The sequence below is a fragment of the Arvicola amphibius genome, chromosome 7 (assembly GCF_903992535.2).
Source record: "Arvicola amphibius chromosome 7, mArvAmp1.2, whole genome shotgun sequence".
NCBI classification, from domain to species: domain Eukaryota; kingdom Metazoa; phylum Chordata; class Mammalia; order Rodentia; family Cricetidae; genus Arvicola; species Arvicola amphibius.
The window spans coordinates 131326832-131340835 of NC_052053.1; the positions used below are offsets into that span (position 1 = coordinate 131326832).

General features: G+C 42.6%; 1 protein-coding gene across 2 annotated transcripts in view; it reads left to right on the forward strand.

Moving 5' to 3' along the window:
- Ifrd1 (interferon related developmental regulator 1) overlaps positions 1–12214 on the forward strand; it is a 47089-nt gene extending 34875 nt beyond the window's left edge. For both annotated transcript variants that reach the window (XM_038335896.1, XM_038335895.1), the window contains exons 4-12: positions 255–379; positions 1965–2122; positions 2752–2802; positions 2887–3065; positions 3601–3709; positions 8267–8401; positions 10702–10830; positions 11108–11203; positions 11888–12214. In XM_038335896.1, the coding sequence (XP_038191824.1) occupies positions 255–379; positions 1965–2122; positions 2752–2802; positions 2887–3065; positions 3601–3709; positions 8267–8401; positions 10702–10830; positions 11108–11203; positions 11888–11977 (1072 nt within the window). In that variant the 3' untranslated portion in view covers positions 11978–12214. The remainder of the gene's footprint in view (positions 1–254; positions 380–1964; positions 2123–2751; positions 2803–2886; positions 3066–3600; positions 3710–8266; positions 8402–10701; positions 10831–11107; positions 11204–11887) is intronic.
- Positions 12215–14004: the final 1790 nt, after the last annotated feature.

The window sequence follows — 14004 nt, forward strand, 5'->3', positions numbered from 1 at the left end:
GTGCTGAAATGTGCACTAGATATCGTGTGTTGCGCACTGAGAGTCAGATTATTGCAGTCGTGGGTGGCTGTGGCTGCTCACAAAGTGAAGTGCTGTGACAGGGAACCTGTCGTTCAGAGTTGACGAGCGGGCGGCAAGCAGATGAGTGAAAGCTCCTTGGAGCCTGGCGACAGGTGTAGAGATGAATGTCTTCAGAAGTCGTGGTTGTGGCCCTCTCCTGACCAGACCATCCCTCTCAATCATGTTTTGAACAGCGCGAAGACGAGACAGGCGGCTCTTGAAGGTGTTAAAAATGCGCTGTCTTCAAAAGTGCTGTATGAGTTTGTTCTGGAGAGAAGAATGACTTTAACTGATAGCATTGAACGCTGTCTGAAAAAAGGTAATTCCAGACCCGTGCAGAATGAATAGAGAAGGTAGATTATCATTCTTTGTTACCTTAGAAGAGGTGATTGCCATTCTCAGGTTGCATAGGAAGGAATGAAAGCATCAGATTGTAACTTGAAGCCTGATTTCAAAAGACATCTTCATTTTTCTAAGCAGGGAAAGCATCTTAAAAATCCAGGTCATTTCCCCCTTGCACTTGAAACAGCAGTTGTATGCTAAAACAGCACCATTTTTAGGATGTCCCTGGCCCATTTAGTTCTTTAACTGTGTAGTAGGAATCTGGAGTTTGTTGTAAAAGATGATATTTCTAGGAATAGAGAAACTATTCTAGCAGAGATAGCTAGCTAAAGTTTGCTTTACAAGTATGAATGAGGACCTGAGTCCATCGTAAAGACCCTAAACCAAAGCAAGCTCCAGGGAGAGAACATGTCTTTAAAAAAAAAACAAGGTGGAAGCCTGGGGAGATGGCTCAGTAGGCAAAGTGATTGCTGTGTGTCTAATAACCAAAGTTTGTTCCTGACACCCACATAAAACACTGAGGGCAGTGGTGCAGATTTCTGCTTCCGTCATTGCTGTGATGGAAGAGAGATTGGGAGTGCATGTGAGCAGCTCAGGAACAGATGAGACTCTGCCTCAAAATACGGTTGAAAGAGAGAATTAGCTCTCCAAATCGTCCTCTGACCTTGACCTTGACATGTGCATCTGGGTGCCAGCCCCCTCCTGTAGTAACTGTTAATCTGTTAGACCAAATCGGGGCGGTCTTTATTCTCACTTGGCCTCAGGGTGAAAGCTTGCTCATCCTTGGCAGCAGCTCTTGATCTACTCTCTCCCGGTGAACAAGGACAGGGCTAGGAAAAGTCAGGTGGCTCTAATCTTGTAACTGCTATAGTTGAAAACAGAGCCAGTTGTGTTTGAGATACCAGAGTTTCTTTTTAATGTGTATTAATTGCAATGATACCTTCTCCTGTAGTGATAGCTAGACAAGGTAGCTTTAAAAATCTCATTTCAATATACATATTTTAGAGCTTCTTACATAGTAACTTAAATTCAGGCCAGCCCGAGGTGGTGCATATCCTTAATCCCAGCAGAGACAGACAGGGGAAGGTTTGAGTTTGAGGCTGGTCAGGTCTGCATAGCAAATTATAGGCCACTCAGTACTACATAATGAAACCCTGTCTCAAAAACAAAAAAAAGCTAATAGCCTAAGTTTAGTATTTACCCAAACCCTCTAGTACATATGCTTCTTTGAAAAATGAGCTGCATTTACATCTATGTAGAAAGAATCTTTAACTTGGGCCCATATTTGGTTAAAATAATCAGAAGGGGGACCCATAAATAAATGCTTGGGTTAGTCTAAGGGCAGCTGTGACACCGTTCATGTGAGTGCCTTCAGGAATATGAAGGCAGAAATAGACAGGAAGCCCATGCCTGTGCCAGTCCACGCACCCTCGAGGTGGATGCCAGTCTAGAGGAACCTGTTTGGAGAATCAGAATAGTTAAGTGAAGGCCTAGTGTTGAGTTGGGATTGAGTGAGGTCAGTCTGATTAAAGTCTGCCATGCTTGCATCCCTGCCCCTTCAGGGAAGAGTGACGAGCAGCGTGCAGCTGCCGCGTTGGCATCTGTTCTCTGTATCCAGCTGGGCCCTGGGTTGGAAAGTGAAGAGATTCTAAAGACTCTTGGACCAATCCTGAAGAAAATAATTTGTGATGGAACAGCCAGTATCCAGGCTAGGCAAACTGTAAGTATGTAAAATTTACAGATCTATCTAGGCATGACACCCAGCTATAAGTAATAGGGCTTACTTAATATCTTACTTGGATTTGTCTTAAACAGTTTGTGACATTTTATTTCGTGCCTCAGAGTGTTCATTTGAGCAATCTCTTTCCCATACGCAATTGTTAGATGTTGGGTTACTAGGATAGTGATGGAATAACTTTGGAGCTTAAACAGACAATAGTTTAGACATGAATGCTGGCTGGGTTACATCCTTATGTAGGACTCTAGCTTCTGGCCTGTGAGGCACTTAATCTGTCCTAGGGTTTGAGCTTGCTTTCAGTTCTCCAGTTGAGAGAATTATGTGAACTTTACTAGATTCTGCTTTGTGCTTCATGGGAGCTGGAAGCTGATCCGTGTGCACTGTTCCTTCTAGTGAAGGGAACCCAGAGGGTCAGTCACTTCCTACCTAGCATTGTCTTGCAAATTTAGTAGCAGAGCTTGGACTAAGCCCTCCTGTCCTGACTTTAGTTCACTCTCTTTTCTTTCCCTTTCTCCTCATGCCTAATGCAGGAAGTACAAAAATTGCATATTGAATTCTAAAATGTTCATTAAAATAACAATCATTAATGTCAGTTTTTTTTTTCTTTCCAGTGTGCAACTTGCTTTGGGGTTTGCTGTTTTATTGCCACAGATGACATCACTGTAAGTAGAGTAATCTTAAGTCCAGTCAGTGCTGTACCTTGGATTGAGGAGAGTTCTAGTCTTATTCACATTTTTCTCTATTAGGAGCTGTACTCAACTTTGGAATGCCTGGAAACGATCTTCAGCAAGTCGTATGTGAAAGAGAAAGACAACAATGTTCTCTCCAGCACCCCCAACACAGTGCTTCACATCAGCTCCCTTCTTGCATGGACGTTATTACTGACCATATGCCCAATCAGCGAAGTAAAGAAGAAGCTGGAATTGTATGCATTTGTATTTTCTTTTTAAAATTGTTTTACATATGAACGTCTGCATGCATGTCTGTATACCACATGAGTGCAGTCTCCCTGGAAGCCAGAAGAGGGCTTCAGGTTCCCGAAAACTGGAGATGGTTAGGTATCATGTGGATGCATGGAATTGACCTGGATCCCCTCCCTAGAGGAGCAGCCAGTGCTGTTAACTTTCCAACTCTGGTTTCTTTTTTTTTTTTTTTTTTTTTTTTTTTTAGGAAGCTGTATGTATTTTTATTCTATGTGTGTGTGTGAGCGTTGTGTGTATGTTCATCACATGAGTGCTGGTGGTCGCAGAGGCTGTCAGATGCCCTGGAGCTGGGGGTAGAGTCAGTTGGGAGTTAAGTGTGTGCTGACACCCAAAACTTTAGTCCTCTGTGCAGCAGGTGCTCTTAAACAATAGAACCAGTTTTCCAACCCCCTTTTAGTTTCCTATTTAAATTAAAAACAAGTAAGCTGTTTAATTGACATAACTGGTTGTACTCATAAAGTGGTGACTCTTTTCTAGGCACTTCCATAAGCTCCCAAGCCTCCTGTCTTGCGATGATGTAAACATGAGAATTGCTGCTGGCGAGTCCTTGGCACTTATGTTTGAATTGGCCAGAGGGATGGAGAGTGTGAGTATCTAATTGGCTGGAGGAGACACAGGGCCGTTCCTCCATTGTCACTGTCACACTTAGGAACTGGACAATAAATTTATAGGCTGATCTCCTGAGAACTTGTGATTGATTGGTTTGAGAGTATAACCTGGTAGGATTGGTGGAAACTTAGTTGCTGTCTGTAAAACTGAAGTCATGGAGAACTAGTCACAAATACTTGCTTCTGACAGGCCTTCACGCGTGCTGTGCTTTCTAAGACAAATGGGAGGAATCCAGTCAGCATACATTCGGGCTGAGAGAGGTTCTGTCTTTGTTACTTAGCGTGGCTCCTGAGAGTACGTGCCCTTTGTGTCCTCCCACCGACGTTAACTGCGGTGGCTGGGTCCTCTGGGTATTTAAACGGGCAATGGGTGCCTGGCTGCCCCAGTTGGCCCTGATACTGGAACTGTGTTAGACTTTGCACTCGATGCACTTTGTTCCAGAAGCCTTTTTTTTGGGCATTCTGAGATGTTTGGCCACTGGAAAGGTGGATTATTCCTAGATACTAATTCACGGAATGTGCTGGCATTTCGAATCGAGGAATAGGCTGGAGGGATGGCACAAAGGTCAAGAGCACTTTCTCTCCGAGGATCTGAGGAGTCTCACTCCCAGCACCTGGACGACCACCTGTAACTCCGGTCTGGGGGTCATGTGTTCTTCTGGCTGCAGTGGACACCAGGCACACATGGTGCTCAGACAGACATGGAGGAGAGCACACGGACATAAAATAAAGGAAAGGAAAAATTTAAATAAGTCTGTAGGTACTTATTGCCATAAGTATAAATGGCGGAAATTAGTAACTAAGTAGATGTTATTTCTCATCTTGAGTTACTTAATAGGTGTTTTTTAAAATGTTTATGTCTTCAGTGCCAGCCAGGACTACAGATAGAGAAACCCTGCCTCACAACATGAACATGTATATGGATCAATGTCTTCAGTGCCAGCCAGGACTACATATAGAGAAACCCTGCCTCACAACATGAACATGTATATGGCTTATGGCCTCCTTCTGTCACCAGTTGTTACTGGGTGTGTACATGTGGTGTGTGTCCTCACCAATCTCAGTAGTAGTGCGGCAGCAGCTAAGGAGTCCACTCATGTGAGAAACTAAACTTAAATTTAGCAATCACTTTTTTTTTTATTTTTTTAAAGATTTATTTATTATGTATACAACACTCCTTCCATGTATGCTTGCATGCCAGAAGAGGGCACCAGATCTCATCATAGATGGCTGTGAGCCACCATGTGGTCGCTGGGAATTGAACTCAGGACCTCTGGAAGAGCAGTCAGTGCTCTTAACCTCTGAGCCATCTCTCCAGCCCCTAGCAATCACTTTTATTTTACTGAGCTAACTAACTAATTAACTAGGCAGACACTAAAATGTCCCGGGTTAGTGTTGCATTCTTCTACTGGCTAGAAATGTCAGTATCTTTAATTCCCTCTGAAATGAACCTTAAAAATGAAGTAATAATGCAGCTAAAGTTTAAATTACATTTTGTTTAAATTTTGTAAATGTTATGTACCACCTAGATTAGTCTTTTGTTCTCTGACTAGATGTATTTAATATAACGTAAATACTTGTCAATGGACAACAGTAAATTGGGTTACAAATAGAACCTGGTCTTTTAAAAAAATTATTTTAATAGATAAGCATTTTTACATGTGGGTAGTTACAGGGTTTTTAAAGTTAATTAAATTCAGGGTATGGGTACAGCTTTGTTGTAGAGCAATTGCTTAGTGTGAGCAAAGTCCTAGTACTGCAAACAAAGTTAATTAACAACTAACATGTTGATGAATTACATGAGCAGATTTAAAATAATTCTTTGAACAGAGCAAATGAGTAGAATTTAATTCTTCAGAACCTTTCGCTAACATGGTATTACTGATCTGGGAATTACGCAGTGATGGTTCTACGTGAACCTTGCAAACAGGTTCTAAAGAACTGGCTTCACTAGATTTTGCAGAATGAGTTGGTTAGATAATAGTGACTGTTTAAGATTGAAATTAGGAGTTATGCTTCTTTTCAAGCTCTCCTGGCTTACTGTGTGCTTGCTCCCCACAGCATCTGATAGTGCCCATAAGAACTGGGGTAACATAAAATAGTAGAGGTGTGTGATGTTCTTGTTCAGAACACACAGCAGGGAAATAGGTCTGCTGGTAGAATTCTCCAGTTCTCCCTGCTCGTTTCCACCTGCCCTGGCAGTGGAGATGCTACAATACTGACTGAGACTGAAGGTTACACCAGCGCGTAAAATCTGATACTTCAGGTGCTCTCTTTGGGAAAGAGCAGCTTAGCATTCTTCCTTGTCTTTGTGGATAGGAGTCTGACCCATTCCTTGACAAAAGTGGCCTCGCTGAGGGTTAAGATAGTACAGTCTTTGTACTTCGGTAGAGAGGGTAAGGCCATTCTAGACATCATGCTTGGCTCTTTGGAGATCAAAGAGGGATCTCTATTTTAATGTTTTCCCTCCTCTCTGGTATACGGGGTCAAGCCCAAGGCCCTGTACGTACTAACTAGACAGGTGTTTGTCATTAAACTATACCTGGGCTATGTTTTCTATCTGCAAAAATTTAGGCAGCTGCCTGGCTGACTTCATTTTTATAGTCTTTGTTGATGTGATTTCCATACGAAGATACTGGCTGGGAGTTCCCTCTGTGGTGGGAACGTGCCCTATGCTTACACTCTTTCAGACGTGACTTCATTCTGCCTTTATGATCGCTGTTATTGCTGGCTACTTTTCTGAGTTTAGATTGTTAGACTGAACAGGCTGTTTAAGAACAGATAGGGCCATTACAGGTTAAGAGATACTTGCACATGCTCCTTTCGTCTTTATAAGTCTGTCAGATACAGTGCCTGCCTGCCTCCATCTTGGTTTATAACCAAATGTGAATTACTATATACATTCCTCTAAATTTACAATATTGATTCAATACATGCTTTAGAATTTATTGAGCAGTGTTTGTTAAAACTATTGTATAGCTGTATTTCTTAGAAGTCACTTCTCACCTTGTGGTGTAGTGATGACTGACTGGTTTGTATCTTCAGAGTTCATCTTGTACAGGTCATTACAGCCTAAACTATAAGAAGCAGGCTTTTGATGTTGTTGGTTGGATGCCTTTGGGGCATGTATTTTTTTTTTTAATGCTTATGTCTGTCTTTTGTGGGAACTTTGTTAGGCATTTGTATTTCCAAGGTTAGTAGTGTCTAAGTTTTCCCATTACACAGAGTGTTTGGAGTGTGTCAGCCTCAGCTCTGCTGCTGTTAAGGGACTGAAGCTTCTAGTGTGCTGTAGGGTGTTTAGTGGTAACCCTCATGTGACAACTAAAACTGTCTCCAGGCAAAGCCAGTGTCCCTTGAATGTGCAGTCTTCCACAGTTGAGAATCAACTGTGGCAGTAGCTTGCAGTTCTTGAATCCAATTAAGATGTTCTGGATTCCCTGAATTTCTGACTTGTCTGTATGGATTTGAAAAATCTCCATGCACACTTGTAAAAGTCAAGCTGGTAAAATTTTGGGTAAAAAATTAGAAGTCCTTGAACTATATGCTTCTTATTAAAAGATTAAAAGAATATCACATTGATTTCAAGTTGATTTTCTACCAGTAGTATAGCATTTTACATTTTAGACATTTAAAAAAAACACACTTAAACTCTGAGATTCTGTGGTATATATATGAAAAACGACCAAAATCAGAACTGCCTTTAATCCCAGCACTCAGGAGGCAGAGGCAGGCAGATCTCTGTGTGAGTTCGGCCAGCCTGGTCTACAAGAGCTAGTTCCAGGACAGCCTCCAAAGCCACAGAGAAACCCTGTCTCAAAAAAAAAAAAAAAAAACTGCTTATTTTAATAGGTTAAATATTTAAATGCTTGCACTTGTTGGAAGCAACTAGCACTTGTGATTGTTTACCTGGCCTTTTTATAAGAGCTGTCTACTCAGGTCTTGGTACTCAAGGAGCTGAATCATCTTAGAAATGTCTCTAATGTGGTTGTAAAATAGAGGGCAAGAAGAGACATCATGAATGCATCCCCAGGTCATCAAAGACACCTTTAACTTTCTGTCAGCCCAACCCACAAAGGGTTAAAGTAGCTTTATGCCTTAAATTTAATTACTGAGTGGTGTTTCTTGCTGTGTCTTACTGCTTACTGAGACAGTAACATGTAAATAGAAACCCCACCCTCTGGGAATGGCTGCTGACTAGCTTCACTTCTAAGCTAGCAGTGGTTGTGTTCTGGGGAGGCCATTGTCTGGGGTCCTGTAACTGGACAGATGCTCTTGGCACTCAGATCTACATGGCGGAACTTACGTAGCCTAGGTCCTCTAGGGCAGCTATGCTGTTGTGCAGTATGTCTTAGGGTTGAGTTTTTGAATATCTGCGTGTTTATATGTGCAGATGTTAGAATTAGTCTGCTGATAATAGTACAAATCTCCATCAGTAGTAATAATTGTTGCTTTATGTAACTACTATGTTTCAGAGGTAGATTATCTGTTAATTCTAGAAGATATAAAAGGGATTTATGAAATCTTCTCTTGGTCAGGACTTTTTTTATGAAGACATCGATTCCTTGACCCAGATGCTCCGGGCTCTGGCTACAGATGGAAATAAGCACCGGGCCAAAGTGGACAAGAGGAAGCAGCGGTCTGTCTTCAGAGACGTCCTGAGGGCTGTGGAGGTCGGTGTCTGCGGGGCCAGAATGCTTAGCAGCTCCTTTGAAGTGAGGTTGTTTTCAGGGGAACTTGACACCTGAGTCGTCTTGTTTCCTCATTTAAACACCAGAGCAGGGTTTAACAGTGTAAGACACACTTTCTGGTGAGAGTTTAGAGGGTTGAGGGCGTCCCTATCATGTGGAGCTCTCGGGCGCACACCCGTGCTGGAGAGAGAGGCCCACAGTGGTATTCCGTTTTCCACCCCATCACAGATGGAGCTCCTGTCTGCTCCTCAAGCTTCTGGGTAATTCTTGAACGTCTGTGATCTCTGGGAAGAGCAGGTGCTAGGAATCCAGAGTAACAAGCCCTAGGGTCTTCCTGGGGTCACTGAAGACGGGGCAGTCAGCTGGTGGAGAGACCCGGGCTTGGTGTGCTTGACTGAAATGAGCCAGGATGGTGAGGACAGTCTGGAAGGCCGGAGCCTGGCTGGTTTTAGTTGACTGGGAAAGGATTTTTTTTTTTGGTAAAACTCTTAGGTTAACTGTGGGACTGGTGTTTTGAGAACATATGTATTCAAGAGGCAGTCAGCTTGATATGTATTTGAGAAATTGAGCTAGACCAAGAAGCACTGGGAGAAACCCAGGCCAGAGTAGGTGAGGGTGAGGGATGAACAAGAGTTGAGTCCATAGTAACAGGCACGGCTACAGTGGGTGGGGCAGAGCTGGCAACTGGGGGGTAGGGTACCGACAGCTTGTAGTTTTGTCTGTGTTTTCTGTTAGCTATTAGTGAAAATATGGGATAGGGAACTGTGGGAAAGCTAGTGAGAATATAAATGAGGGTTGGTGAGATGGCTTAGTGTGTAAAAGCATCTGCGGCACAAGTGCGAGGACCTGCGTTCGAATCCTCAAAGCCCAGAATAGCAAATGCCTGTGGTCCCAGTGTTCCTACCCTGAGCCAGGAGAATCCTGGGACCTCCTGGGCCAGCCTGGCCTACCACAAATGAGAACCCCTGATCTCAAGCAAAGGGGAAGGTGAGGTGAGGACTGACATTGGCTGCCCTCTGGCCTCCACATGCAGACTGGCAAGTGTGTGCACGTGCCCACACACACAGGATGTGGGGAGAGAGAGGAGAAAAGGAAGGAAGGATTGGAGTTGTTGAATATGGAGCGGAGGGCCATCTGTTGTTAGGAAAAATGAGTTCCTGAAGTAAGCGCTGATGTCTAAATGTTCCTTGAAGCTGTGAAGATGGAAAGACTAATGTGTCGCTGTTGGTGACTTCCAGGATGTCATTTTGTAGACATACTTTCTCTTATACCTATAAAACCTGACTACAGGTGGCTTCATTTAAAGATTCAAAGAGGTGAATTGCTAAATGACAAGTCATAAAGGTTAGGAGAGAATTTATGTTCAGTCCACTGAATCTCTTTAGAGAGAAGGGCTGCGTAAGTGTGGAGTGTGTGTGATCCTGTGGCAGTGGACTGCTTTCTTCCTGTGCTCTTAGAGTTCTTCCAAGAATCAGTTGTTTTTCCATGTTCTGATGCTATCTCGGTGACTTATCTATAGAGAGATCTTATTCTGTCTGTTCTACTTACCCTGTGCTGTCCGTTCTCTTGGGCTACAGCACATGGGCTGTACTTCAGAAATGGTGAAATGGTGTTCTGATAGAATCATTGTCTCTGCCTCTGAAACCCTACAGTCATCTGCTACACACGGAATGCGTGCATGCGCACGTGCACACACTTTTCCCTTCCCTTCTCTCCTTCCTTACATCTTACCCAGGCTGCTACTGAACTCTGTGTCTTCCGGCCTCAGCCTTCCGGGATCCTTAGGTGTGTGTTTCTGCATCTGAGTTTATTTTCTTGTTAAACCCAGCTGAGGTTTCTCGGAACTTCTGATTGCTTCTCTCTTCCCTGACTGTTAATCTGTTATCTTTACTTTCTCCCCTGGATCCCAGCCTCCCATCAGCTCACTCAGCTCACTCCTTGCCTCCTGATATTTCTCTCTGTTGGCAGCCCCTCCTCCCGCCCTGGAGCAGTACAAACGCTTGACCTTTCCTTCCCATTTTAAGTGCCTTTGAAGTTTTAAGGTACTCAAAACTGTGTGGCTTTAATAGATGAGTTCTGTCAAGTTTATAGTGTCCCAAGGGTTCCTCCTAGCCCCTTGTACATTTGTACTTGACAGTAGTTACTGGCCTGACCACATCTTTGTAGAGAAGTATCCGTTCCAGATACTGTTCTCTTTATCACTATTTTTTTTTTTTTAGCATAGAATTGTGTTTGGGCCATTTTTTAGGGCATGTGATAATTGTGGGTCTTTTATTGTGTAGGAACGGGATTTTCCAACAGAAACTGTTAAGTTTGGTCCTGAACGCATGTATATTGATAGCTGGGTCAAGAAACATACCTATGACACTTTCAAGGAGGTTCTTGGATCAGGGCTGCAGTACCACTTGCAGGTGAGTTGACACCCTGGCTTTAATTAGGGAGCGGGGTGGAGTCACAGGGCTGGCCTAGCTGAATATCCTGATGCATGCAGGCATGAGAGCAGTTAAGATGGCTGGTGCTCTCTGAGAGCGCATAACTTCACGTACTTTCCCTAGGACTTAGGGTGTTAGGAAACTCCTTGCATTCGTACCAAGAAACAGATCATTCTGCTTCTTATTTACAGATAACTGTATCACCTACTTGGTTCACTGTGTGTTGTGAAGTAGACACTCTTTCTGTTTATTCTAGACAAATGAATTCCTTCGCAATGTATTTGAGCTTGGGCCCCCTGTGATGCTCGATGCTGCAACACTTAAGACCATGAAGATTTCTCGTTTCGAAAGGGTGGGTTTGCTTTTGTTTTTTGTTTTTATAGAATTAAATGCACAGCTAGTCCTCAGCTTTCTTTTCAGTCATAGAGTTCTTTTGCTTTTGAAGAGAAATGGAACCAAAGCTCTTCCTCTGCCTGGGATGGGAACGTTTGCACGTTTCTGTTGTCCTCAGCAGTTACTTGGTGAGATCCAAGCTCTTTATACAGAAGAGTATGGAGCATGAATAGTGATTGGCATTGTTTCCTTTTTACCATTTCAGAAATTGTTAAGTATAGTTTGGGTTTTTTTTTTTTTTTTTTTTTTTTTTGGTTTTTCGAGACAGGGTTTCCCTGTAGTTTCTAGAGCCTGTCCTGGAACTAGCTCTTGTAGACCAGGCTGGCCTCGAACTCAGAGATCCGCCTGCCTCTGCCTCCCGAGTGCTGGGATTAAAGGCGTGTGCCACCACTGCCCGGCTAGTTTGGGTTTTTATTGGTGAGATTTATCTAACAGTTTTAATGTACTTAAGTTTATTATTATGACCCAGGATGATGTACACCTGTTTTCTCACGAGTTTTTTTGTGATTTTTATCTCTTCCCCTAGTTTGTTTCTAAGAGTATGTTCTCTTGTTGATCCACGTGTATTTTTATCTCTTCCCCTAGTTTGTTTGTTTGAGAATGTGTTCTCTTGTTGATCCACGTGTGTTTTCTTTTATTTCAGCACTTATATAACTCTGCAGCTTTCAAAGCTCGAACAAAAGCTCGAAGCAAATGCCGAGATAAGAGAGCAGATGTTGGAGAATTCTTCTAGATGTCTGCGTTTGCTGGCTGTTTTCTAATTTCTTCCTTTATTATTATTTTTGCTACTTCTAATGTATATAAGCTTTTAGAAACAGTTTTTTATCTTGAGATCAACTTTGATAATTTTTGATGTAGGGTGGATTATATTTTAATTTAATGTTATAGTGTTATAAGTTAATGAGTTCCTTTTATTAAATATTCTCTGTAAAAATAATTGGTAACCACAAATAAAAGTGTTTATGCTCTATGGTCATGGTATTTTTGCAGTAAGAAAAATTAGCAGGCAAAGATTGACTTGTTTACACTGTGTTCGTCAGAAGCACTGACAGGCTGTGATCATTCACACACACAGGGTATTTTACTTGACACGTATACTTTTGGGGAATGAATTCCTCTGGAAAAGCTGCAATATTAAGTGGTCACTATTTTGTCAATGGGCTCATCAAAAGGCATTCCACACTAAACTCAAGCCTTTGTGTTGAGACCTTGGGAGTTCATGTTATAATTAGTTTATGCCAGAAAGGCTACCAACCTTTGTGTCCCTAAGAGCCAAGAGTAGGACATACTGTGTGAAACCTGTGCTTTTCCCTTGGGAATAAAGGTCTTTTCCCATGGAAAGTGCTTATTTTGTAATAGAAGAAACACTGTTTATGTCTGACATAGAACGAGTCAAGCCAGGCAGGAAGTGAGAGAACTAGCTCTCTGTGTATTTGGAAGCAAAACGAGACAAAACTGAGTACTCAGACATTGAGCTGATGAAATGTAGCATACACAACCTGAACATAGGTTAACCAACTTAAAACATGCTGCCCTGTTGGCCCTTCCTGGCATCTTGACTTAAGCATTTTGAGTACATAAGACATTGTCATCTACATGGATTTGTTTCCTTGATGCAGAGGGTGGGGCTAGTAACCGTGCCACTTAAGGTGTTTTCTCTGTGTCCCCAACAAACTAGAAGGTCTGATAATACTAGGGGGACATCTGGCTTGTGCCTCTTCAACCCTCAGATAGCGCAGTGGAGAACACACTGGAATCTAGAACATGGCATTGTATATTGTCACTTTAGTTCCAAGTAGAGGCTGGGGTCATGGGAAACATTGTCAATAGAATTTCTTTGCCTACATTTTCATTTTTGCAGATGTGTATGTTTTCTGTGACCTGCCACGTTTGTGTTCACGAGTGTTATTCTCAGGATCCATCTTTTCCTCAAATTGGGGAATCCTGCCTCCACCTCTCTGCTGTTGAGACTGGCCAGTTTATATGTGGGGTCTGAGTATCAAGTCAAGACTTGGGCTTTCCAGGCAAGATTTTCACCCCAGTCCTGTATATACGTTTTAATGAGTTTATCAAGTGAAACATAGTCCAAGGCTTATTATAAAGCCAGCTTCTCTCTGTAATCCATCAGGCACCACTCACCTTCCACCTTAGGGCTTCAGTTTGCCGTTTCTCAAATTTATGCATTGGTAGCAGTTTCTTGGTTTCTTGTCTTTAGCCATTGGTTGGCTTTTAAGCGAAGAGTTCTCAAATCAGTTTATTTTTCCCTTAAAGTGGTATTTCCTTGTCTTGGATTTCACACATACTGGGTGCTGCCACCAGTTCTTCCTAACCACCTTGGCTCTCTCTCAGTGAGTGTAGGTTAGTGTCTCTCTCCCAAGTGTACGACTGTTTGAAACGAGATGATTCGGGTTTGTTTCCAAGTCGGAGTCCACACCCGCACCAACTTCTTGGAGTGATGGACCTCCTGTAGTTTATAAGCCATGAATACAAAAGGGGTCATTAGATCTCTGAAAGCTTGACTTGGGAATTCTTGTGGAGAGAAAAGTTCACAAACTTTGGGCAATCAGTTTTGAAAGGTTTGCTCTGTTCTGATGTGTGAAATGTTAAGAAATGAGTTTTTTGTCTTGCACTTAAAGTCGGTTACTTGGTAGATAGCATGCTTAGAGGGCTGGGCAATCGGAGACAAATTTTTCTCTATTATTTTATTACTTTAAAAAAATAATCCAAATTCCCACTCCCTCCACTCCTCCCACTCCCTCC